The sequence below is a fragment of the Pocillopora verrucosa genome, chromosome 5, assembly GCF_036669915.1.
Source record: "Pocillopora verrucosa isolate sample1 chromosome 5, ASM3666991v2, whole genome shotgun sequence".
Taxonomy (NCBI): Eukaryota; Metazoa; Cnidaria; class Anthozoa; order Scleractinia; family Pocilloporidae; genus Pocillopora; species Pocillopora verrucosa.
The window spans coordinates 5,894,006-5,920,244 of record NC_089316.1 but is presented as its reverse complement, the minus strand read 5'-3'; the positions used below and the strand labels follow the sequence as shown (position 1 = coordinate 5,920,244).

The 26,239-nt window shown below is 36.8% G+C and overlaps 4 protein-coding genes across 6 annotated transcripts; 2 read left to right on the top strand and 2 right to left on the bottom strand.

The window, feature by feature from the left end:
- The first annotated feature begins 185 nt into the window (after positions 1-185).
- On the top strand, positions 186-4,245 carry LOC136280903 (protein tyrosine phosphatase type IVA 3-like). Its single transcript, XM_066166706.1, has 5 exons — positions 186-313; positions 564-911; positions 988-1,080; positions 2,659-2,789; positions 4,007-4,245. The coding sequence occupies exons 2-5, from the start codon at positions 759-761 to the stop codon at positions 4,098-4,100; spliced, it is 471 nt and encodes a 156-aa protein (XP_066022803.1). The 5' UTR covers positions 186-313; positions 564-758; the 3' UTR covers positions 4,101-4,245.
- Positions 4,246-6,896: 2,651 nt separating this feature from the next.
- LOC131779394 (microfibril-associated glycoprotein 4-like) lies at positions 6,897-11,629 on the bottom strand. Of its 2 annotated transcripts, none has more exons than XM_066166704.1 (6): positions 11,503-11,629; positions 11,102-11,397; positions 10,365-10,479; positions 9,886-10,011; positions 8,967-9,347; positions 6,897-8,196 (listed from the first exon to the last, which is right to left on the bottom strand). In XM_066166704.1, exons 1-6 carry the CDS (start codon positions 11,582-11,584, stop codon positions 7,922-7,924), a joined length of 1,275 nt encoding a protein of 424 aa, XP_066022801.1. In that variant the 5' UTR covers positions 11,585-11,629; the 3' UTR covers positions 6,897-7,921. The 2 variants fall into 2 exon arrangements, with proteins under 2 accessions (XP_066022801.1, XP_066022802.1); XM_066166705.1 differs by having other exon boundaries at positions 11,487-11,607.
- Positions 11,630-14,106: 2,477 nt separating this feature from the next.
- Positions 14,107-20,837, top strand: LOC131779401 (protein tyrosine phosphatase type IVA 3). The gene is given in 7 exon segments (XM_066166707.1): positions 14,107-14,235; positions 14,486-14,824; positions 14,911-14,957; positions 14,959-15,001; positions 16,566-16,696; positions 17,677-17,751; positions 18,341-20,837. Coding segments are annotated over 6 exon segments (546 nt in total). The 5' UTR covers positions 14,107-14,235; positions 14,486-14,680; the 3' UTR covers positions 18,447-20,837.
- Positions 20,838-21,262: 425 nt separating this feature from the next.
- Positions 21,263-26,188, bottom strand: LOC131779400 (proteasome inhibitor PI31 subunit-like). Of its 2 annotated transcripts, XM_059095944.2 has the most exons (9): positions 26,054-26,188; positions 25,676-25,834; positions 24,498-24,601; positions 24,028-24,150; positions 23,848-23,925; positions 23,240-23,299; positions 22,690-22,791; positions 22,103-22,195; positions 21,263-21,646 (listed from the first exon to the last, which is right to left on the bottom strand). In XM_059095944.2, the coding sequence occupies exons 1-9, from the start codon at positions 26,180-26,182 to the stop codon at positions 21,595-21,597; spliced, it is 900 nt and encodes a 299-aa protein (XP_058951927.2). In that variant the 5' UTR covers positions 26,183-26,188; the 3' UTR covers positions 21,263-21,594. The 2 variants fall into 2 exon arrangements, with proteins under 2 accessions (XP_058951927.2, XP_058951928.2); XM_059095945.2 differs by lacking the exon at positions 22,690-22,791.
- Positions 26,189-26,239: the final 51 nt, after the last annotated feature.

Genomic DNA, 26,239 nt, shown 5'->3' with positions numbered 1-26,239 from the left:
ATCGAATGGAATATATTTTGTTTCTGTATAACCAATTATTCTAGTAAACATAAAAATGTGCGGATGAAAATTCCCAAAAAAGGCAAAAAATTCATCCTTTCATCATCTCGCGCGCGGTAATTTGGCTCCGCGCGACCTGCGCGTGATATTTTACGCATGCGTCTAATTTGCATTACGTCACGAGTCACTCAAATTGTGCAACTGCTTAAAATATTTCCTTGCCACTGCGTGTAGTCCTTAGAGCCATTAGTCTTCCGTTTGGAAGGGAAGAGTTGAATAGAGTAGCCAGATTTCAATGTGGAGATTCAGTCCAGTAAGTCTTGATCGTTGTGAATGTGTTTGATGGTATCAAAATTAAGGGAGTCGCGCGTTCAGTTGAGTTTCGCCGTTCGCTTCGATAGCAACCCATTCTTCGCTAACGAATTCATTCATCATCTCGCGACATTTCCCTATGCCGAGGCTTTAAGACTTTCCGACACTCCCTTGAATTAAGCCGTCGTTCGAACGTCTACATGTTTGAATGTTCTTTGTCTAGATTTGCTGATGAATTCTTTTATTCATAGGCCTACGGCAGTCGTGCACACACTTTTATGGAGTTCATCATTGACAGTGGAGATTGGTGTCAGGCACAACACGAGTGAGGAATTGGCGAGTTTAATGTGAATGGGTTGACCCAATTCACTTTCGATAACAGTAAGGAAACGGCGAGTTTTATTGAAACTTGGCGGAATTGAAAAATTTGTTAGTAACAGAATTAAATGACAGACATGAAAATGCCTTCTGGAACCCGAGTACTTAACAACCAAGGGAGATCCTTACACGGACCCGGCCCTGTCGTTGTGGAGCATAAGCACATGAAGTTTTTGATCACCGATCGTCCCACTGATGCGACCTTGCCTCGGTATATAGAGGTAAATGCCTTTTGTTGTTGTTGATGGATATGTGAATTAGACTGAATCTTAAAGAATCTTCCTTGCTTCTCTTTAGGATCTTAAGAGGTACGATGCCCACGTTGTAGTGCGGGTGTGCGAACCGACATACAACATCGAACAGTTGAAGAAGCAAGGAATCGATGTTCTGGTGGGTAAAATCGATTGATTACTATTTCTCTCGATGATACAATATTAAGGAGAAATTTAATAACCAGGATATATTGGTGTTTACTTCCGAAGGTTGCGGAATACATGCGAATGTAATCGATTTCCTCATGAAACGGCGTGGCCATTTTGTTTTTGATTTTTGTGTCCTCATTTGTGTGCAATGCTAATTTTTTAGAGGCTGTTTGATGTAGTAAAACCCACTTAGTAATTCTGATCTTTTATGGTTTTTCTTGTACTTGATCATCGCTTTTAATAAATCTATTAAATATCGCACCTTTCGTCCTGAAATGAACAATTGAAACTAACATGAACTGGTGATGTTGAAATCGAAAGTGTAGTGTTGTGGCAAATTTGGATGAACTCTGTTGTCACCAGCAGATTTTTACCCGCGTATTTTTCCTTGGTTTCGACTTGACGCAACTTTATTTATTGAATATGACGTTTCATTTTTTTCAAATTGTCGCGATGTTTCTTGTCTTTTCTCAGTTCTTTCGTTGGGTATTTGTCAGTAAGAATGCATTTCGCAGATCGATGATTTGGCTCACAAAGCAAATTAGCGAGTATGAAAACCGGCTTTACCGGCTGCGAACAACAGACTCGTAAACTATCGTCAAAAGGCGGTCAGACCAGATAGAAATACCTGAATTTGTTTAACAATGAGAGAGAATCGAGTATACCGGTATCGACGAGTAGTATTTAACAAACTTTTGAAAAATAATTGGGCCGTTATTGGGAAAATTACACATCTTTCTTTAAATGTAACGAGAAATTAAGTCTCATTGTGACAAGTTGAGCCTTTGGATCAGGGACGTATAATTTTTATCCTTAGAAACTAACTCCGATGGGCCAATAAAGTACTTTGAAGTAATCTAGATTTTTCATCATGTGACAGTCATGTTACTGCTTTCCAAAGTCCAAGATCATTTAAGATTATGTACATCCTAACAATCAGGACTTGGCAACCGGCTAATGTCTTAGAACCGGTTTGAATTGTTGATTTCTTCATGAGAAGGTTGTTGACATTTTGCACAACTTAGAAGTGTTATTTACAATTGCCATGCATAAACAGAATAAATCTACCTATATGGAGGGCATGTTCAATGATCAAAGTTACTCCTTTACTTTCTGGAATAATCAAAGAGGAATATCTCCTTACAGTAAATATACAATTTTAAGCTGACAGATAATGAGTATAGCCAAAAATATAAATGACAAGATTTTTGTTTTGTGTAAAACCAAACTTTTTTTTTAGCCAATTGAACCTTTTGACCCCAAAGATTGATTAGCATCTAATTTCTCCTCAGTGTCACCCCTGAATCTCAAATGAAGGTCATGAGAAAAAAGGAAATGATCACCATCTAAAGAAGCTTGTAATTGTAAACAAATTCTCCTTGTCAGCTTCTTAGGACACATATAGAATAGGTTGAGTAATGTGCATGATGATGTCAGGATAGAAAGGGTTAAAAATCACAAGAGATTCTTGACAGACAATGCAGATAATTTTTAAATCTTGATTGAAGAAGTCAAATCATAAGAATATTTTAATGTGAATTTTCAGGACTGGGCTTTTGATGATGGTGCAGCCCCACCTAAAGAAGTAGTAGATGGGTGGCTTCAGTTGCTTAAGAAAAAGTTTAAAGAAAAGCCAGGATCGTGCATTGCAGTGCATTGTGTTGCTGGACTGGGCAGGTTTGTCAACTGTGTCTCATATTTGCTTCTAGGTCCAGTTGTTTGAGGGCAGATGAATACTAACCAAGGGTTGAAGTTTAATCCCAGTTTCTTTATTCCTTTATTCAAAAGCCTTTTTTAGATATCTTAACCCAGCTTTGAACAACCCCGCCCTGATTCTTTGCAAACCTGGCAATTGAGTTATTACCTGGAACATTTGGGACAGACACAATTTAGTGTAGCTCCATTTTCTGCATATAAACACACACATAACCCACAATTCCTCCAATCGCTCTGACGAAGGGCTAATATTGAAAACATCAGCTTTGAAACTCTTTATGGTGGCTGATTTATGTTATCAACTTGGTTGATAATACTAAATCACCCTGTTGTACTCTCCCACCAACACAGCACCACGGTTTCTTTAGAAACTTACCCCTTTAGACATAATTTATCAGCTATTTACCCTATGACCCTTAAGATTGACTAGCATCTAAATTCTCCTTACATTATCACCCCTTAGTCTAAAATTAAGGTTACAAGAATAATGAGAATGATCATCAACTAAAGAAGCTCTTGATTGTTAAACAAATTCTCCTTGTCAGCACCTTAGGAAATGTATAGAGAACAGTATGGAGAATATGCATACTGATATTAGGGTGAAAAGTCATATTCTGTCAGCTAGTGGTTGATGATGAGCAAGCTTGAATCAGCAATTATCAGGCATAGCAATTTATAGCAAGAATTGTAATTGTCCTTGTACAAATCTACCTTTTCAAAGGTTAAATAAATTATTAATGAAATCCTAGATTATCATTTATACCTTAATGAAAATTGCCGAATGCTCAGGATATGAAGTATACTTAGCGAGTTAAAAAGTGATGTTTATGAGAAACATGACTGTACAACTGCTGAGTTATAAATTTTGGGTAATTATCTTTTGAGTATGATTATTATAGTAACAGTGTAAATAACAAGCACAACATTACTCCAGCTTGTTATGATACCCATGATCTTAGTGCGTATTTTCCCTATGTCTGCCAGACATTTCCCACAAAGTTAGTTCTGAGAGTTTGGTCTTGGATCAAAATAATAATCCTCTAGTTGATATATTCATTTATTCTCATTACTGGTCTACTTGATTCTATATTGATATTGTAAGGAGAAATCTTGTCTGGGTCACTCCTTGGAGTGAAAGAATTAACTGAAATATTACTTTTTCTACCTGCTTCATTAAGCACCTTGGCCATCATCCATGCTGTGACAGATGTCATTTCACTTGGTTTGCAAACAACAGTATTTCCAGCAGCAATTGCAGGAGCAATCTTGTAAGTCAGAAGATAAACAGGCAAATTCCAAGGGGAGATCAATCCAGCCACACCAATTGGACTTCGGATGGTGTAATTCAGTGCACCAACATTTTCTAGAACACTGGTTCTATTAAAGTGAAAATAAATTTAACTTGTTTATTAAAAAAGTTATGGTCATATTGGTTGTGCCACTAGAAACATTCAAGTGAGGATTTCTTGCTTATGTACTACTGCTCAGTTTCAGTGACTGGTAAATTAATCCCTTTCAGCAGCTACTAGACATTTATCATGGGATACAGCAGGAAGCTGACAAAAACTACACAAAAAAAATGGATAAATGGCAAAAAAGCAAAGGTTGGCTGACAGCTGGGAATTTTGCCATCTACACGTAACCAATTTGAAAATTCATGCTTGCTAACTAACTAAGTAACGGAAAGATTGATTCATTCGCTCAGTTTATTGATGTTATGTAGTAGTATTATTAATAGTACTTAAGGTGGGGATCAAATTTATTTAACCCTTTAACTCCCAAGATCTGAATGTTAATTCTCCCCTCTAGCTGCTACAGATTTCCTAGCAAATTAGTAACAAGAATTTAGTGTTGGATCAAGATAACAATATCTACCTGTATAGATATTATAGGGAGAAGTTACATGTTAATCCCTTTTGGGAGTTGAAGGGTTAAGAAAATGTGTAAGTCAAGTACTTACTGGTTTTCCACTGAGGTACGTATAATTGTAGAGGCAAAGAATCTAAAGTTATGGCAGGCACGTGGAATGTCGATTGTCTTAGCCAGCAACACTGGCTTCCCCTGGTCTTTTGATTCTGCCTCAGCAAATTCATCCAATTGGGCCTCAATGAGATCAGCAATCTTTCTCATTATACCTGCCCTATATTCTGGTGTGGTTACAGACCAGCTACAAAGAAAATAAATACTCAGCATTCCTACTTGAAGTCAAACAAACCAAAGAGTTCACCGGGCAACTGATATTAAAGCTTTCTTTAGCTATTCTAAAAAAAAATTTCTAGCTTAATCTCAATGGCCTGAATCTTTTTTTCAGAATTGGAAATGATTCCCTTGATACTTTAAATAACAATTCTTTTGTAGCAGCATCTCTTAATCAAAACCTGGAAAACAATATGCAAGCACAAACAGGGAGACAGACATAAAGACAGACATACAGATGGATAGAAATACAGACAGAGAGACAGAAAGACACAGACAGACAGACAGACAAACATGCAGACAGAGAAACAACGAATCAGAGAGAAAGGGAAATTTCCAGGTGTAACTACACATAAAACCTGGCAAGTAAATTTCTATTATCATATTCAATTTGAAGAGCATGCTTCTGTTCCTTTAGTGCACAGTGACACGTTTGTTGGCAATGAGGCGTACATGTTGAAGGGAGAGTTTCTTTTTTCTATAATATTTAAACTAACGCGTTGAAAGTCAGCTGTGCATTCACTGAGATAAGATGGCCTTAGGAAATAAGGAAAACATCAGAAAGGCTATAGTTGGTCTGCACTACCTTTAGAGCACTACTACGAATCATTCATTTTCCGATCCCAAAACCCTCTACGTGCTTTATAGTTATGGTTACTTAGACAACGGCGTGATGTGATTATCGTAGTCTATAAACTGTGAGATTTTGAGCCACTGACTACTCTGTATGTACTTTATACACAATGAAAGAAATCACACCGTTAGTGAACTACATTATCATACTATTTCCCAATGATTGCACCTCATAAGTACAACATAAAGATTACGCAACTTCATTAAACATTGATCATGATACAGTCAATTCGTGATTTTAGGATCAGTTTTTTTCCAAAGATTAAACTAGGAAAACAATGCGTTCCCTCAACGGAGATAGAGAATCTTGATAGCCACGAGTACAACTAGCATGCCTCACTCAACCCCAACTCTGGGCGATCAATTATGGTTACAGAACACACATTACCTTTCAAACGCTTCATTTGCTGCCTTAACGGCTAAATCGACTTCTTTTTCAGTACTGTCTGGAACCTTACAGTGCACCCTTCCCGTTGATGGGTCGTAGCTGTCAATGTGATTTGTGCAAGGTACGAATTTTCCTCCGATAAAGTTCTGAAGTACTAACATTTCAGACGCCATCTTGTTGTTCTTTTGGCGGTAGACTGGAAAGATTATTAGAAGTCCGACGGAAGCCTGGGGAGAGCTCGTGTCAGCCCCGCCCCTGTTACACCCCCAATATTTAACTAAGTGAGACTACTATGAAAACTTCTGACGAAGGACGCAAATTATCAAAGCAACGAGAAGCGAGTAAAAATCAAATTAAATGGCTTTGCTTAAAGTGTCTGCCGAATTGCCAGAATCAGCTGACGAAATTAAAATTAGTCTGACCTCTCTTGCTATGTCTTGTCCCCAGCAAAGACTGGACACTTGGAAACTAGGCACTAGGCGACTGGACACCCGGAATTAACCACTGAAGGTTCTGCTTCACAAGAACGAGATGCTTTCGAAGTCATTCTTGAAAGAATTGATCGCGATGATGAAGATAAATTAGTTGTGCCGTATGGAAAAAATCGGGTTTGCAAGAGAGGAAATGCAATATGAAGGGTTGTCAATTAGATTCTTCTAATAAGCAAGCGCCAAAAAGAACGACAAGGTCATTCATTAACATCCCTCAAACTTTATTCGCTTTAGAGCCTGTTATTTACAGTTCATTGATATCTCGCTGGATAGATATAACTTTCAAGAATTTATGTCGGTATCAGCTACTATTTTAATTTACCAAAACAGCTACAATGCTAATACGTAACATAATTTTACACAAAACATGATGAGACTGACACCAATGTACGTACCTATATCAACACAGACAGGGCCAAGTAAAGTTTGATAAATAGGTACACTACATCAAAAAGCGATAGGAAACTGAAAATGTCTATCAGTCCATTTCATGATCCTTAACGTTAATGTAATACTTTATCTGAACTGTACATGTTTTCAATAAAGGTGACTTTTACAGATTTGCATTTAGCAGTTACTATAATACAGGGGTATAGCGAGGAATCACACTGTGTCAACAGAGGGTTCTCGCTAGCTTTTCGCCACTTGAATAGTAAAGGTTGTTAGCTTAGAAAAAAGGCTCACAAAGGAGGGGAGGGTCACGGGCACCTCCCCTGGCTACGCCCTTGTTATTATATACCAAGCAGTAGCAATGCTAATATGAGGGTATCAGTATAATGGGGTTACTGGCTGTAAAACGGCAAAACAAATCAGCTGTTAGGGGTAAAAATAAACAAGTTTTCATCGTTGATCGTAGGAAAAAGTTAACCGTAAGAAATTTCCCTATCTACAATGTGTCAGTTTAGAAGGGTTAAAATCTTTGCCTGGTATGTGTCTTGTCTTGTAGCAAATGCAGTAAAACAAAAAATTACTCTACGATGTTAAGCAAATCTTACTATATCATTTACATTCTTATGGACAACAAAGGGTTTTTTTGGTGACAAGTAACCAGGCCTCTCTGGTCTAACTGACCAGTAAGGATGCCTTAAGTCAATTTTCTTAAAAAGGATGAACTTTGGGGGGATTACATGGTTTTCAAGGAACGGAAGGGGGAAGGGGTCAGTCTTAGCTAACAGATTATAAGGGGGGGGGGAACTACAGAACATTGACTTCCAATGAAGAGGATTATAAGAAATACTAAAGAGCCTTGGGAGGGGGGGGAAGGGGAGAATCAGATAAATTTCATTGTTCCCGACAACCAAAATCACTGCGTATTATCGAATATTTCCTCCAAACCATAATCACGACAAAAATAGCTCGAAAAACTTGGAGGCCACAACGGACAACTAAAAGCCTACTGGCCGTATTTTCATTTCAGTTCTCTTAAGTGAGTAATTATGTCCTTTCCACTTATACCAGCCAACGCCATTGTACCAGCCGTTTTCTAATTGGTAGGTTCCCCGGTGATAATAACCATTTAGATTGCTATGCCAACACTCGTTGTACCACCAGCCCCCTTTACAAAGCTCACCACAGTTCAGTTCTCCCCTTAAGTCATTGTCTCGGTCTCTTGTTGTAAAGGATCGACCATTGTGATACGAAAACGAGTCTCCGGCAGTTCCTGAAATGTATGATCAAATCAAAATTATTATCATCGAAAGATCGTGATTACGCCGTTAGCACTTGTTAAAGGGTTTATGAAATAGTCATTCAATCGATAGCAAGTCAAGAGGAGGCATTGGGGCCGAATAGTTAGGATACTGGATTTGTAATCTGATGTTCCCGGGTCAAACTCGTCACTCTGCTACTCACTGGGTTTCTTCTCATTGCCTCAAGTTCAATTCTGGTCTGCCTTCCTGTCAACTGGGGTTTGAAACACTTTTTTTTTTTTCATTCATCATGTTTAGGTTCTAATTTAGAGGGCCACAAGTTTATCAATTTGTAGCTGTTTATTGTCATTATAATTATTAAAGGGAATCATTCAGGTTTCAAAAAGTATTACTTATTGCTTTTATCTATATTTATCTATTTATCTTATTATCATTATCTCTCTCTCTCTCTCTCTCTCTCTCTCTCTCTCTCTCTCTCTCTCGCCCTCTTTCCCTCCCTCTCCCCCCCCCTCAAGGAAAAGAGAGAACACGAGTTTGCATTTATACAATTCTTTAACTATTTCGATGTGACGATTTTAGAAATGAGACAAGGAGAACTAAGGCAGCAATGATCATGTATCACAGCAGGTGGGGGTAGAGCATAATTGAAAGAAACATATTGCTTCCAGTCGTCGCCAAAACAGAGTTTTATTAAGAGGGGAACTGACTGACTGCTTATTAATTCAATGAGGGTTCATCGTGACACAACCAAAATCCTCCCGGTTCCCGGGAGCAAGTTTACCTGAGTAGCTTCCGATTCTTAAAGTGTAATTAGATCCCTCGCTCTCAACTTTAAACCAAGTGTACTCAGCATAAACAGTATTCCCAGAAAAATCCTCCAAATCAATACGAAGCTTGTAGCCCTCGCTGTTAGTCAGGCGGCGTATTGATTCCAGTCCGAGCCAAAACTCGCTAGTTGTGTTACCAAAGCCATATTTGTAACTGAACCAGGTGCGATAGAAGTCAACAGAGCCGTTCAACCTCTTCTGGAACACAGTCCAACCCCCGCCAGAGGTTGTTTGGTCACAATAAACATGAAAGTCACCTGAGCCATCAGGGTCGATTAAATAAACGCCATTGCTTCTCTTTCCATCTTTATAAAGCTCTGCGCAGTTTTTAGCCCCTGCAAGAAGAATCGTGTGACAATCGCTTAACTTTTATCTTCACTGATTTACTTTGTTTGTCTATCACAGTATTCCATGACTGAGGGACCATAATCTGATAACATTTGCTTCTAGTGTGGCTTGTACACATGTTACTTTTTATAGAATTACTGACATCAGATAAGGGAGAGGGGAAATAGAAGACACAACCCCATGATCCATCATCAAAGTCTCAGTGAATAAAATTTCGTAACATAATTGACAATTTAGCCCATATTTGACTCTAATGCTGGCGATGTTTTTCTTCTAACCATTTCTTTCCAAAGATCACATTGGTAATTCTCTTTACTATCTGCCATATATTTCTTATTATGTTAGTTCCAAGAATTTGATATTGAATCAGCTAACAATCCCCTTATTTATTTATGACTCTTATAGAAAATTTTCACAATTAAAAATGTAGTGAATTTGTTTCTAAACAGGTAGCTGTCAATACGAAGACTATCGGACAAAGCGACAACATGCCTTTAATTTTCAAAGCTTGTCAATGGTACTTACGCAGTATGCAATTTTCTCCGTCACCATGGTATGTTGGCTTACAAGTACATGTATAGGATCCAGCAGTATTGTTACAATAAGCATGGACGTCACAAGAGTGTAGTCCCTCAGCGCATTCATCAATATCTAGAAATGAAAAAAAGTAAGTCCATTCTGAAAAATATTTTGGGAAACTTATCATGAAACGGCCACTTTTTTTTAACTTTGTAGTGCAATCTTAACCCTTTCAATTCCAAGATCTCATCAGCAATACTCCTTACACTCTGCCACACAATTCTTATGATATTAGTTTGGAGAATTTGGTGTTGGATCAACTAAAATTCTCTGATCGCTATTTTTCTATATTCTCACCACTTGTCTGCTTGGTATTGCGTTCACATTGTAAGGAGAAATTCTCTCATGGTCGCTGATGGGAGTTAGTTTTAATTCCAAGCAGGCTAGTGAAGGGCTCTTGTTTAATAAACTCAACAGTGTCTTACCAAATTCGCAATCTTTTCCTTTGAAGCCTTTTTTGCAAATGCAGACGTAGCTGTTGTCTTCGTACTGTGCCGCGCATGTCCCATTGTTCCGACATGGCCAACTGATACACGGAGACTGTGATAAAACAAGAAGACACAAACAGACACTCCATCGCAAGTGTTTCAGGAGGATTATGGTTTGGCCAAAGTTTTCAATTGAAAAGTAATGAATTGCAGTAGATAAAATAAAATTATCTTGCAACTTTTTAGTACCTCCGACTTATTTAGTAGTCAAAGTGCATTATGGAAAATATTATTCATATGAAATTCGCTCAAAGCGTCAAAACCTTTGCTAAAACTTTTATGACACCTTATAACAACCACAAGGAAGTTTTTCAGAGAACTTTATTCAGCTTCTAAAAGGGATTATAATTACTCTTTGATTGAATATACCTCTAGGGAAAACAAGAGCGTCTTATTTTAATTTACTCTTTCGTATCGGGCTCGTCATTTTCAAAGTAACTGAAGCGTATGGTCGCAAGAGTTTCATTGTTGTTTCAGAAATCAGTATTTAGTTTCAAGTTATAAATTTTGCATAATTGCAACAGTGCAGGATAATGTTTCACCTGAGATAGAAGGCCTTGGAGAAATGAAATACAGAATATTTTTTATTGCAAACCCAGTTTTGTTCTTGTTTTTTTTGGTTTAGTTTTGTTTAATTTGTGGTTTAAAAGAGAACATTTAAGCAATTTCCTTACCGTGATACTATAGTGATGGTGGCTCTGACTGTACACAAACTTGTCCGAGTTGTTAAACACGTCTGATGGAAGCAGTTCGCACAACACTTTTCCCATGAAAGCGGAGAATACGCCCAAGTTGAAGGAGAAACATGACGGTGTGTTGGCACAAACAAATCCACATTCGCTGTCTTCCAGAACATAATCTGACCCAATGCTGGTGACGTTGAGGTAGGAAAATTTTTGAGGCTTAAAGTTGGCGTAAGCAAAACCTTCACCTGTGCCTCGGCTAAGAGGTTTAATGCGTTCATCGTTGACTTTTTGTGGAAATAGAAAGTAAGGAAAAGTAAAAATTGTACTCAACTATTTGAAAGAAAAGTTCACAGTGTTCATCAAGGACTCTTACGCATGAATTTACATACTGTTCGAGGCCTCTCCTGAGGAGACTATTGCCACGAGTATATGAAAAATAGTGCTGAATAGTTCTCGATGTTTGAGCTTCATTTTCCGTTGCACGAGTGATAGGCTTGTCCGGTCGTTTTAGTGCTCTATCACTTCCTCTCCACTTTTTAGTAAATATAGAACACCCTTAGTGGGTATAAAACGGCACTTCAAACTCCTATTGGCTAATCGGTTTTAAAAGCAGGTTTCGTATCAATTGAGAACCTGCATTAACAGTGAAATCAGACACCATGCACTTTCTTGAGCAATCTCCTAGAGGACCCTTAGAAAGAGAGACTTTGTTTATCCAGGAGGCGTATTATCATTGAATGTTATTAGCATTAATCACTGACTGAAGCGAAGACAGATATTTTGGTTATTGTTAAATTTGCTCTATATTCTCAAGCATTAAGAAAGTTTGTTACTTCGTAAGCAATCTTGATTCTTCTCGCTGCCTGTTTCTGTGTTTAAGATCGATGAATCTTTAAAGCGTCTCTCTTTCTGGTGGTACGGGAAGAAGGCAGACTAAGATGATATGCTAACATTCTATATTTACTTTAAATTAGAATGTTAAATTAAATATTAAACCATTTAAAGTCGTTTTAAAAGCAAATAGTCTAAAATTGCAATCACTGAATCACGCAATCTTTTCCATTTGAAACTTTTTCTAAAGTAGCCATATCAGTCTTTCCTTCAAGTGTTTCATGATCATGCACTTGAGGCTTTTCGCTTTTCGCTTTTGCTATGCTATTGGTCGGAACTTCCACACTAGCTGAAACAACTTAGATCCAAAAACCTTAAAATGTTTCTTCGATCGTTCGACAGCTGTTATTGAATCAAGACGAATATGCTTAACAAAGCTATTATTATTCTAGCTGGTGGTTTAGATGAAAGTCAACAGCTGTCTTTTTGAAGAGTAAACAACAGTATAAAAATTTTGTTTTCGTCGTTGAAAATGCACAGACTAATCTTATGTCAGTAATCTCAAAACTCTGTTCGAGAAACACATAATGATTTGGCAAAAATGTAGGCATTTGTGAGGTCTACCATGGTAGAAGTGAATTCTTCACTGAGCCGCCAGTTGCAGACTTTTTTGGGATTTTTTCTTGCTCCGGAGTCAAAGGACGATATATGAAAACTACATACATTCACTAATTTTAAAAGTTTTGAATGAGGGGAATAATAATTAACAATTATTCACTCAAGTGGAGGCAAATAGTGGTGGATATTTACCGAGCCCCTCCAGGGTAAATAACAGTTGTAGTCAGTATATTAAATAGAAACTTGAAAAAAAAATTAAAAAAATCTCTTTCTGCAGAAGCCCATTACCCATCAATGGGCCTATTCATGGGTTTAGTCCTGCTTTCTGTTGATATACCGCAAATAGTCGAAAATTAAACTCTTGACGCGCGATGTTCTATCTTCAGCTCTCTGGAAGTAATCAGGTGATTGGTTCCTGCCTTTCAAACCTTTCAAAACTTCTACAAATTCGCTCGTTGACACAGAAATTAAAGTTTATTTTAATTCTAGGATATGCAATGTCTTTTTACTTTTTTTTTTGCAATGATCATCGCTCTTACCCGTAAAAAAAATATAAATTATTTCTATGCCCAGTGGTTGCAACATGATCAGAAATTCCTGATAAGTTGTCATCTTAGCGAAGGCCACTAAGTGCTCATGCCACCTCCGCTTTGTAGTTGCGGAATGCGGAAAAAATCTGAACTGTCCAAGCACATGATTTCCGGATATCCGACCTTGATGAGAAGCTGACACCTTATAAAAATTGGTGTCAGCTTCTCATAAATTTTTTTGTAAATTTTTTGTGGCGTGTTCTAGGCTTTTAGTTAGTAAAATAAAGCTCGATCAGTAAATGGTAGTGGAGGAATGGAAAGACGAGAGAGGCCTGGGTCGCGTGGCCTCTGAGGCTTGTTTCGCTCCAGGTTTCGCTCAGCGCGTTTTTCTTTATCTCGCATCCAGGCCCCCATCAAAAGTATTTGTTAGGCGGTTTTATATTAAAACTTAAAATTTATAAGGCTATTTCTGAAAATATATATTGCGATATGCATACGAAATTTAAAGTCTGCATAAGATGTATTTTGCATCGCTATCTGCGTTTTAATTCTTATCAGGCGAAGACGGCTTTAATCAGAAATTAAAACACTTCGTCTTTCTTCACATACTCCAGTACAAGAAAGTATTTATCTCAGTTAGACCAGCAGCCGCGGTTCGGGTTGACGGCTAACAACTAGTATTTTATCAGCACAATCTTGTGATCAGTTTTCAGCTGTGTGTCAGCTGTCCGATGAAACTTATCTTCTGCAAAGCTAACACGGAAAAGGAAGCTAAAACACAAACACTGGTAAGCAAAAACAAGGAAAGAACAAGCATGAACCAGTTCTTGGTCGAATGGAATATATTTTGTTTCTGTATAACCAATTATTCTAGTAAACATAAAAATGTGCGGATGAAAATTCCCAAAAAAGGCAAAAAATTCATCCTTTCATCATCTCGCGCGCGGTAATTTGGCTCCGCGCGACCTGCGCGTGATATTTTACGCATGCGTCTAATTTGCATTACGTCACGAGTCACTCAAATTGTGCAACTGCTTAAAATATTTCCTTGCCACTGCGTGTAGTCCTTAGAGCCATTAGTCTTCCGTTTGGAAGGGAAGAGTTGAATAGAGTAGCCAGATTTCAATGTGGAGATTCAGTCCAGTAAGTCTTGATCGTTGTGAATGTGTTTGATGGTATCAAAATTGAGGGATTCGCGCGTTCAGTTGAGTTTCGCCGTTCGCTTCGATAGCAACCCATTCTTCGCTAACGAATTCATTCATCATCTCGCGACATTTCCCTATGCCGAGGCTTTAAGGCTTTCCGACACTCCCTTGAATTAAGCCGTCGTTCGAACGTCTACATGTTTGAATGTTCTTTGTCTAGATTTGCTGATGAATTCTTTTATTCATAGGCCTACGGCAGTCGTGCACACACTTTTATGGAGTTCATCATTGACAGTGGAGATTGGTGTCAGGCACAACACGAGTGAGGAATTGGCGAGTTTAATGTGAATGGGTTGACCCAATTCACTTTCGATAACAGTAAGGAAACGGCGAGTTTTATTGAAACTTGGCGGAATTGAAAAATTTGTTAGTAACAGAATTAAATGACAGACATGAAAATGCCTTCTGGAACCCGAGTACTTAACAACCAAGGGAGATCCTTACACGGACCCGGCCCTGTCGTTGTGGAGCATAAGCACATGAAGTTTTTGATCACCGATCGTCCCACTGATGCGACCATGCCTCGGGTATATAGAGGTAAATGCCTTTTGTTGTTGTTGATGGATATGTGAATTAGACTGAATCTTAAAGAATCTTCCTTGCTTCTCTTTAGGATCTTAAGAGGTACGATGCCCACGTTGTAGTGCGGGTGTGCGAACCGATACAACATCGAACAGTTGAAGAAGCAAGGAATCGATGTTTTGGTGGGTAAAACCGATTGATTACTATTTCTCTCGATGATACAATATTAAGGAGAAATTTAATAACCAGGATATATTGGTGTTTACTTCCGAAGGTTGCGGAATACATGCGAATGTAATCGATTTCCTCATGAAACGGCGTGGCCATTTTGTTTTTGATTTTTGTGTCCTCATTGTGTGCAATGCTAATTTTTTAGAGGCTGTTTGATGTAGTAAACCCACTTAGTAATTCTGATCTTTATGGTTTTTCTTGTACTTGATCATCGCTTTTAATAATCTATTAAATATCGCACCTTTCGTCCTGAAATGAACAATGAAACTAACATGAACTGGTGATGTTGAAATCGAAAGTGTAGTGTTGTGGCAAATTTGGATGAACTCTGTTGTCACCAGCAGATTTTTACCCGCGTATTTTTCCTTGGTTTCGACTTGACGCACCTTATTTATTGAATATGACGTTTCATTTTTTTCAATTGTTGCGATTTTTCTTGTCTTTTCTCAGTTCTTTCGTTGGGTATTTGTCAGTAAGAATGCATTTCGCAGATCGATGATTTGGCTCACAAAGCAAATAGCGAGTATGAAAACCGGCTTTACCGGCTGCGAACAACAGACTCGTAAACTATCGTCAAAAGGCGGTCAGACCAGATAGAAATGCTGAATTTGTTTAACAATGAGAGAGAATCGAATATACCGGTATCGACGAGTAGTATTTAACAAACTTTTGAAAAATAATTGGGCCGTTATTGGGAAAATTACACATCTTTCTTTAAATGTAACGAGGAATTAAGTCTCATTGTGACAAGTTGAGCCTTGGATCAGGGACGTATAATTTTTATCCTTAGAAACTAACTCCGATGGGCCAATAAAGTACTTTGAAGTAATCTAGATTTTCATCATGTGACAGTCATGTTACTGCTTTCCAAAGTCCAAGATCATTTAAGATTATGTACATCCTAACAATCAGGACTTGGCAACCGGCTAATGTCTTAGAACCGGTTTGAATTGTTGATTTCTTCATGAGAAGGTTGTTGACATTTTGCACAACTTAGAAGTGTTATTTACAATTGCCATGCATAAACAGAATAATCTACCTACATGGAGGGCATGTTCAATGATCAAAGTTACTCCTTTACTTTCTGGAATAATCAAAGAGGAATATCTCCTTACAATAAATATACAATTTTAAGCTGACAGATAATGAGTATAGCCAAAAATATAAATGACAAGATTTTGTTTTGTGTAAAACCAAACTTTTTTTTAGCCAATTGAACCTTTTGACCCCAAAGATTGATTAGCATCTAAATTCTCCTCAGTGTCACCCCTGAATCTCAAATGAAGGTCATGAGAAGAAAGGAAATGATCAGCATCTAAAGAAGCTTGTAATTGTAAACAAATTCTCCTTGTCAGCTCCTTAGGAAACATATAGAATAGGTTGAGTAATGTGCATGATGATGTCAGGATGGAAAGGGTTAAAAATCACAAGAGATTCTTGACAGACAATGCAGATAATTTTTAAATCTTGATTGAAGAAGTCAAATCATAAGAATATTTTAATGTGAATTTTCAGGACTGGGCTTTTGATGATGGTGCAGCCCCACCTAAAGAAGTAGTAGATGGGTGGCTTCAGTTGCTTAAGAAAAAGTTTAAAGAAAAGCCAGGATCGTGCATTGCAGTGCATTGTGTTGCTGGACTGGGCAGGTTTGTCAACTGTGTCTCATATTTGCCTCTAGGTCCAGTTGTTTGAGGGCAGATGAATACTAACCAAGGGTTGAAGTTTAATCCCAGTTTCTTTATTCCTTTATTCAAAAGCCTTTTTTAGATATCTTAACCCAGCTTTGAACAACCCCGCCCTGATTCTTTGCAAACCTGGCAATTGAGTTATTACCTGGAACATTTGGGACAGACACAATTTAGTGTAGCTCCATTTTCTGCATATAAACACACACATAACCCACAATTCCTCCAATCGCTCTGACGAAGGGCTAATGTTGAAAACATCAGCTTTGAAACTCTTTATGGTGGCCGATTTATGTTATCAACTTGGTTGATAATACTAAATCGCCCTGTTGTACTCTCCCACCAACACAGTACTACAGTTTCTTTTGAAACTTACCCCTTTAGACATAATTTATCAGCTATTTACCCTATGACCCTTAAGATTGACTAGCATCTAAATTCTCCTTACATTATCACCCCTCAGTCTAAAATTAAGGTTACAAGAATAATGAGAATGATCATCAACTAAAGAAGCTCTTTATAATTAAACAAATTCTCCTTGTCAGCACCTTAGGAAATGTATAGAGAACAGTATGGAGAATATGCATACTGATATTAGGGTGAAAAGTCATATTCTGTCAGCTAGTGGTTGATGATGAGCAAGCTTGAATCAGCAATTATCAGGCATAGCAATTTAAAGCAAGAATTGTAATTGTCCTTGTACAAATCTACCTTTTCAAATATGAATAAGATTTGAACAAGTAGATTTGTAATTATGTACTGTTAGGCTTCTTACAGAATGGCTTAACCAAGCACAGAGAGCATAGCCAAGCAGATGAGTTTAAACTTTAGGATTCAATACCAGTAACATAAAATGTTTTGCAGAATTTTTTGAAATGATTTGTAGGTTCCATGTAGTTGCATTCTATAAGCTAACTCATTGAACATTCTCTCAATTGCAGAGCACCAGTCCTTGTAGCTTTAGCTCTTATTGAAAGTGGAATGAAATATGAAGATGCTGTGGAATTTATCAGGAGGTATGGTAACACTAAATTACTCTATGGCTCAAATGGAAGCTGACAGTCTCAACACAAAACTTGTACCCTGATTTTGAAAACTTCTGAGTATCAGTAGTCAAGTTTTGAGGCTTTCATTTTCAGTTTTGTCTTTCAAGAATTCAGTATTAAGTTTCAAGGTAGGATATTTTATTTGCTAGAATGGAATTGAAACTGCTCATATTTCTTTCAACTTATTATTCAATATTCCCTTGACAGTGATTGCAACAGAGGTATCAAGGCCACATTACAACTTTTTTCCCTACTCATTTGACCTTATTGTTCACTCATTGAAACAGATGTTGTGATTACAGCTGATGGAAACTGAAATTTTTTAGATACGTGAATAGTATTCAATGGAAATTACTAGTATTCACATTTCTTTTAACCAACAATGAAAACTAGCATGTGCATTCAATGCTGAAGATTAGAGCATCATACTGAAACTGTTGCAGAGAAAGATTCATGTTTTGGGGTTTGGAATGTATCCAATGTTGTGTGAATCTGTTTTTGTGGGGGCATTTTCCTTCTGAAATTGATTAATTTGTGAATTTCTCTCAAATTCTTTCAGACGAAGAAGAGGGGCCATTAATGCAAAACAGCTCAACTATCTGGAACAGTACAAGCCTTCCAAACTACTGAAAGAGAAAGGAAGTGCTAATTGTTGCATTCAGTAAGGCAAAGGCACAGCATTCGTGATGGAATCGAACATTTTATTGAGTTAATGATCAGGTTTCAGGAAAATTCATTTTAGGTGCTTGAATTTAAAATTGCAAAGAAGCTGTAGCTAGGTTCAAAAATTACAATTCTTGATATTTTAGTCTGACTGGCAAAAATTTTAATGGCAGCTAAGACAATGAAGGTTATGAAATATGTAAAATCTCCCTTTTTTTTTCTTTTTCCCCCTCTGTCTTGTTTTTAGCAACAGGGAAATGCAAACCCTTTTGCTCTCAAAGTTTTTGTCATTTTCTGTAATCATACATAGTGGCTGCTCAGTTTTAAGAGTATAAATATTGTTGTGAGCTGAATTAAATCCTGTTTCTGGAAGAGTTGAACAACTAAAAATGCATTGATTTTCATAAAAGTCACTAGAAGTGGACAGGTGAATGGAATTGCTCAATCACGAAAGCAGTTATGCTAAAATTTGTTTCTTTATAGTGCAGCTATGTACATGTATTTCATGTGCTTCTGTAGACACATTTCGATATGATGGAAGGAAACAAAATTCTAAGAAATATGTAAATGTTAAGCAATAATTATAATGATATAGTAATTATATTTTCATGCATCTTTTTAATTGCTATCAATTTTTTTTTCTGCTGTGTGTTCTAGACCTCTAATGAATCCATTCATTTATTCCATTCTCAAGATCTATTTGGAACAAGAATTTGCAATTAGTATTCATCACATGTATAGTTAACTTTTCTTACATTTACGCAGAAGTATGCTTTTGATAATATTGTGTAAAGTAGTTTGGAGAATTTCATTAAATGGAGACAGCATCCCCAACCACAAATCAGTGTTGATTTTCCTTCACATGCTTTTGAAGTTATCAAGGTTGTATTTTCCTCCTTCTGTAGATCATTTCCTAGTGTTATTGTATCTGGTCATAAACTCTTCTGTTTGTAGGGGATTCTGTGAAACTTTGTGGATGTTGTACACCGATTTCTGATGGAGTTATGTGAGGATTGGTTGGGTATAACTAATATAGTTTAAACAATTTTAAGTGTAGGATGTACAATTTTTACACATCATTCATTCCATGAATATTTTACCTCCACAATGTAATGAAGATTGTTATTTTCAGAATTATTTCAAATATTTAAAGTATGACTTTCACAAATTGTTTAAATATTGCTATTTATTTTGATTCCATAGAAGCTTAGAAATTTACTTTTGGTTTTTGTTAATCAGTGACATTACATTGCAATTCTTGTATTTTACTTTGGGCCAAAACTCCATCTCTAATCTAATTAATCAAAGAGAAGGGAATCTAAGATAAGAATGATTTGAATGTAGTAAACAAAACACACAAAATTACTTGTTCATTTAAATTCGCTTTTGAACACATAACAGAAATTGCTTATTTTGCTTTTGTTACCTAAGTGCAAATGAAAAGACAAAAAATGGCTAACTTCAGGTGCTCTGGTGCACAACTGTAGCTCATGTAAGGATTTCTGATTGTGCAGATACTACATAGAAATGAGATATATCCCTTTCATTGCAGATGAATATGAATGTGTAGTTATTTTGGGTTAATGTAGAAGAGCAGTTTGAAATATTTTTTTGTTTGATATTGTAATCTAAAAAATAAGGTCACCTTGGCAAAGAATCAGTTGTAAGTGTAAGAATCGTGCATGACCATGTGCATCTGAAACAAGTGTAATTTCTGAGCAGCTTCAATGTTTCAACTGAACAATACCTTTATAGTGCCGCCAGTCTTTTGAATTTTTCTCCTTGATGCACATGCTTAGGCATGTTTTACTTGGTCTTGTGAGAAATTGGTTACCTTATGCCAAAAAAATTGGAGAAAATAACAGCACCTAAACTGTACCATGTTTTCTGGTATGCGAGTTCTCAATCATACATGTACTTCCAAAAATCCCTCAAGGCTTGCAATTATGATTTTTTTTGGAAGAAATTAGTGTTAGATTAGTTTAGATATGGGGTGTAATAAATGCATGAAATCTGATCAGGTTGAGTAGAGCAACTTGTTATGTTTCACACTGCTAACAGTCACTGTTGCACAAAGCAATATCTACAGGGTAAACAAAATAGTCAAAATGTAAATACAATGGAAATACGATGAACTTTTAAATCCTCTAAAATATTCCCTCTTTGAAACTTTGCAACATGGTTGAGAGCAGTGTAACAAATATTCCTAAATGGTTGAAAAATTGTTTTCCCTCACCGATATACGTTCACTTATTGCTGTACATGAGAATCTGCTTATAAACTATTGATTGCTACTGTAGTGTGTATTTTTCTATGAAGTAAAGGTATATGTGTAAATGGTAACTAAAACCAAACAACTGGGAGGAATAAAGATTTTTAAACACCTGCTTCAATTTTGTGTTACAGTGTGTGTTCACAGCGGTGTGTGTCTCCCAGATAGGTAATGAAAATTTTGAAGAAATTTATATACCAAGAAACTCTCATGGCAAGCCATCACAAAAAAAAAACCCTAAGCAAAAAAAAAAAAAAACCCAAGAGAAGAAACCTTAATTAGCTGAGTAAATATGCTCTCATATTTTGAGAGTTAATAGTCTGATTTTTGCTGCTGGAGAAGGGGTAAAATCAGCTTTAAGGAGGTCTACATGTTGAGGAAAATATTTGTTCACTGAAAACATGTTTATGCACTGCAAAACACCGGTTGCTATGTGAGTAACTGCTGATGTACAGCCTTTTGTCTGGGTGTTTGGGCAACGGTTGACCCCCAGGAGAGGAATTCATGCATTTTACAAAGCTAGAAAATAAAATAATTAACACACTCTCATGGGCAGCTGTGAATTTAATTATGTGTAAAGCTTGAAGAGGCTACCAACTGTAATGATGTTGAAGCTAGAGAATTTTGCCAGCTCCAATCTACAAAACAACCTTGCATTACTTGAAGAAATTCTTGTTGTAACTCCCTACACTCCACCTAATCATTATCATTGATGATGTTGGCTTATAAAATGTTTGAGCTGTATATGTACCAGTACCTGCGCAAAATATTAAGGCAGATAAAACTAAAGCAGGCACATAAAACTAAGTTTAACTTAGAAATAACAAGCTGATTCTTCATAATTCTAGGCTTGGAAAACCAAATCTTTTACATTATTTTCACATGAACATGTCATCATATCCTGGTGGTGGCAAGTGATCTGGGTCAGGTCTAAACAAAAGGCAAAAAGGTATGATTTAAAATTAAAAAAAAACTTGTGGAATGTCATGAAAGTGAAAGAAAAACATCATTTCACACGTTTCTCTCAGATACAAACTGCACAAAGATGCTTGTGAAAAACTTGTTGACCTTCTAGCCAGTAATAGACATGCTGACAAACTTTTTCAATATATTAAAGTTCACATGGCAACCAGGTGGACAATCAGACATGGTTTGATGCTACTCTGGTTTACAGATTTAATGAATGTAACCAAAGAAGTTACAATTCATAGACCCAAGATTTTGACACTCCTGTCTGGTGCCTTCATAAGGGGTGATTCACCCCAAAACTTTTTGAACGATAACAACCTGAACTAATCATTTCTTTATACAACTGTCAGTGAAATAACCTTGTAAACAACAATCACAGTCCTTACACAACAAATATTAGTGTTTATGGAAACTCACCCAGCAAATCTTCCTGACCTAGGATCAGTGCGTGATCCTCCACGAGGTACTGGTCCAAATGGGTCAAACCTGGCACCTGGAGGGACAGCCCCTCTAAAACAAGAACAGACAGCATGTTCTAGAACATAATTTTACTTGAATTTATTATTTTGAAGAAAAAAAAAGGAATTCGACAGGCAGAAAGGTAAATGTTGGTAGTATCCTGGATATTTTGAATTGTTCCAGCAGTGCATTGTACCTCCAGCATGTGTCTGGGAATACAGAAAACTGAGGATGCTAATGAAAGCCCCCTTTGTAACAATACAATACTGTGTGAAAGTAAACCACTTATTAAAATCTGTGTAGTTTTAAAAACTGTAAGAAAACCTACTTAAAAATCAAAAAAAAAAAAAAAAAAAAAGAAAAAAAACTGACACAAAATGACAAGACAATATATACTATTTATCGTTTGACTATTGTGCCATTTTCATTTACTGACTCTTGTGGTATTGATCTTGCCTTTGAAAGTAAAGCCTGACTGATTACACAAAACATACTGAATAAGAAGTATACGGACTATTGTAAATTGTTACAGTAGTTAATCAAACCTTGGCAACTGTCCTGGGAGGGGTTGTGGTCCAAGCCTTCCAGGTCCTACCCCACCCATACCTCCTGCACGAAAAGGGTCCATCAACATGCCACCACTACCACTGGTTAGAGCATAAAACTAATTATAATCATTATGATAATAATAATATGTTCACTGTTGAGTAATTATTTGAATATGTTTTTACATGATCGCTGAACAGTTTGTAAAAAACACCACTTTACAACATGCCATTTGATGAATGTTTTTCCAAAGCACTGGAAATCAACAAAGTAAGGTACCCTTCGGTCGGCTGAATATGTCACCATCTTGCTGACTCAACAAGGTTTAGAGGAGATTGACAGACTGTTAAGTATAACTTGCAAATGACAGTCCTTGTAAACCAGAGTAATGAACATGGAAGCGATCTTTGCAGTAGTGAACACTACTTAAGCAGTAGCAACAATAAGGCCTGAAAAAAATTCAGGCCTGCATGGGATTTGAACCCATGACTTCTGCAAAATCGGTGCAGCTCAAATGATACATGAAGAGTTCAGATTCTAATAACTCACCCTGGGTATCCAGGGAACCTGTCTCCATCACCATATCCAAAAGGCCCAACTGGTGGTGCCCTAAGAAAATCATTTGCACAGTTAAGAAACTCTGTATAGTACAACTGAATTAAATGGATAATGCCTACCTTGGGGAGAAAGAAAAATTATCATTGCCTATTCTTTAAATGAACCCAAAATTCCAATGATACATAAACAAAGTAGTTGATAAATAATTAAGAAAGAAACCTTCAGCTTATCATTAGAGGTCAAAACAACCTAACAACCTCCCATCCCAAAGAAAAAAAACAACTGAAATTTGTTGTGCACATTTAATTTGGTAGTCATTTCCATTGTGGAGATGTGGCTGTTAAATAGAATGATGGACTGACTGTTTATTCATTTGAAACTACAGTAGAACGCTGCTCATTTGAACTCCCAAGGGAAACAAAAAAAGGTTCAAGTTAATGGGGGTTTGAGTTAGCTGATAATAAATGACTGAAAAATGGGTTAAGGGAAATTGGATCTTGTTTAAGGGATTCAAGTCAACCAAGTTTGCAGATTTTCCATAAACAAACAAAATGACTCAAATCACACAATTTAAAAGTATTTAAAAGCATGATTGTTACCATTCCCCATGAAAGTCTGGTGGTCTGCGTGGAGGTATTCTCAGTGGGTCATCATCAATCAATCTGCTTGGTTGCTCCCTATGAAACAGGTGTATTAATGAACTCATTCATATATACTTTGTTAAAATATAATTGCAGTTGTGAACAAATGATTATTGAGGTCCCTTTATCAGTAGGTACCTCTGATTATCTGTTCTGTTCTGTCTTCTTTCCTCATTGGAACCTGCTCTGCTGCTTGAAGTAAATTTGTCAACAACTTCTTTGAATATTTTTGTCTTCAACTGATCAAGACGTCTGAATATTCTACATAACAAAAGATAAAAATAATTATAGTTAAAAATTACTGATCTGTTACCGGTAGTACCAGAAAGTAAACACGAATGCTTCTCTTTTGTTGAAAAATAAATTTGCTTGTGCTGTCAATGGTAACTGAAATAGTGCTACCATGCTAGTCAGTGACTTGCATTTAAAATTTTCAAAGTGCCAAATCTTTGAAATCATTTAAAGTAAAGAAATAGTTTAAACATGATTAAGTCATGAATGTACAAAACATGGTGATGGATGCAGTCTGACCGATAGACAAGATGCAAAACTTGCAAAGTGATGATTTATTAAGTGGAAGTCTTTTCTGAAATTTTTCTTAGACAAACCTGTCCATCTGTTGGGTTCCCTGTGCACAGTTGTATTCAGCTGATGTGGAAGTGTAGCTATCCACATCTAATTCTGCGTCAAACATTTTGGACTCATCTTCTTCCTAGATAAAGAATTCACTAGTTTACTTGAAGCAATCTTATGCTATTACTCCTTTGTTCATTAACATGTTCTCCTAGTGCTCATAGTAGAATTTGGTGAATTTACGACTGTTGCACACTTTCGACTCAAATTAATAAAAATTATGTTAAACATCTTAGTTGTCAGTTCCCTATCTAACTTAACTCAATGCACTTTTGATGTGACCTTCACTGCTTAGTGTTGTTTATCATGAGAAAAAGTTTATTAACCTCAAGGAAAAAACAAACAAATGACACCTGCAACAACAAAAATGAAAAAGGTATAACTGTAATGCTTTTTTTTAATTACAGTTTTTTTAGAAAGGGCCTCTTGCAGAGGTGTCTTGTTCCATATATAAAAAAATTGATTGGAAATACTTTTACTAGGGAGGGGTGGGGAGATGTGTGACAAATTATGCAAGGTAAAATTAGAGTGAAAGCAAGATACATTTGAGAAATATAGGGTTCACTACAATATGTGTGCATTTTTGACCAAGCATGAAGTCAAGATGGCTGGATATTGGCCATGTCCTTCTCTTTGCACTTTTACAGACTCTGACAAAGTCAAGGTCAATAAAAATGCCAAACAAGCTTGGCCAATAAAGGATTTATCATACAGCAAAAATATTTTGCTTTATTATAAATCAAGAGTAACTAATTTATTTGAAGAGCCAGGAAAGAAAGCCAACTGTGTTTGTAGCACAATGCACCCACAAGAGTTGTTTATGATTTCTATCTTAACTACTTCTGCCACTTTTTGCAACTCTATTGCAGACATTGTCCAAAAATTATGAACTTTTTTAAGTCTGCTCTATGCAATGTTTCTCTTTTGCTAGATCTAAATGGGCAACATGCCTGCAAGATCGCGAGTGGGCAAGATTATCAGGTAGCCATTTAGAACACAGGATTTGCTTCATATTGCCCCAGGGTGCTGCCAACAATATAATAAGACTCAATAGAATGTGAAATAGAAAATAAAACCATTCATCGAAATTTTGTAACCTAATTGTTTATCTTTCAATCAAATAGTTGCAACCTCTTGTGTGGAGGATACATACCATGAGATACAGCATCACTTTATCACCCAGCCTCAAGGCTTTTAAAATGTACACAGAGTTAAAGTTTCCTCTGCGATATTGAAGAGCATAAACATCATCAAGTGAATTCCAGTCGGGGGGAAGGGTCTCTCCAAAATCAAATTCTTGTTGTGTGTTTCTCTGCAGGGGAAACAAAAGTCCGAATTGAAGATCACTTCAGAAAAATGGTGCAATAAATGTTCTTTAGTCGAGAGCAAGGAAAGTACTTCATTAACACCTAGTATAAAAATATTATCAACAAATAAAAATGTGGCAACTCGTTTGCAGTTTGCATTGAGTCAGCTTGTATTTTTTTCCTCGAGACAATTTTTTAAACACTACCCCTGTCTGTTAACTCACCTCCTCCCCTGAATTGATACAGCGGAATTCTCGCTCTACAAGGCAAGCATGAACAGCTAGAATAACAGCGTCAAACTTGTCTCTAAGCTTGTATAAACGGAGAAGATTTTGTACTTTCACTTCCGCCATTTTGTTATCCACTACGATGATGTTCCTTCCCAGGTTCTTGCGTTATTACTGAGTAAC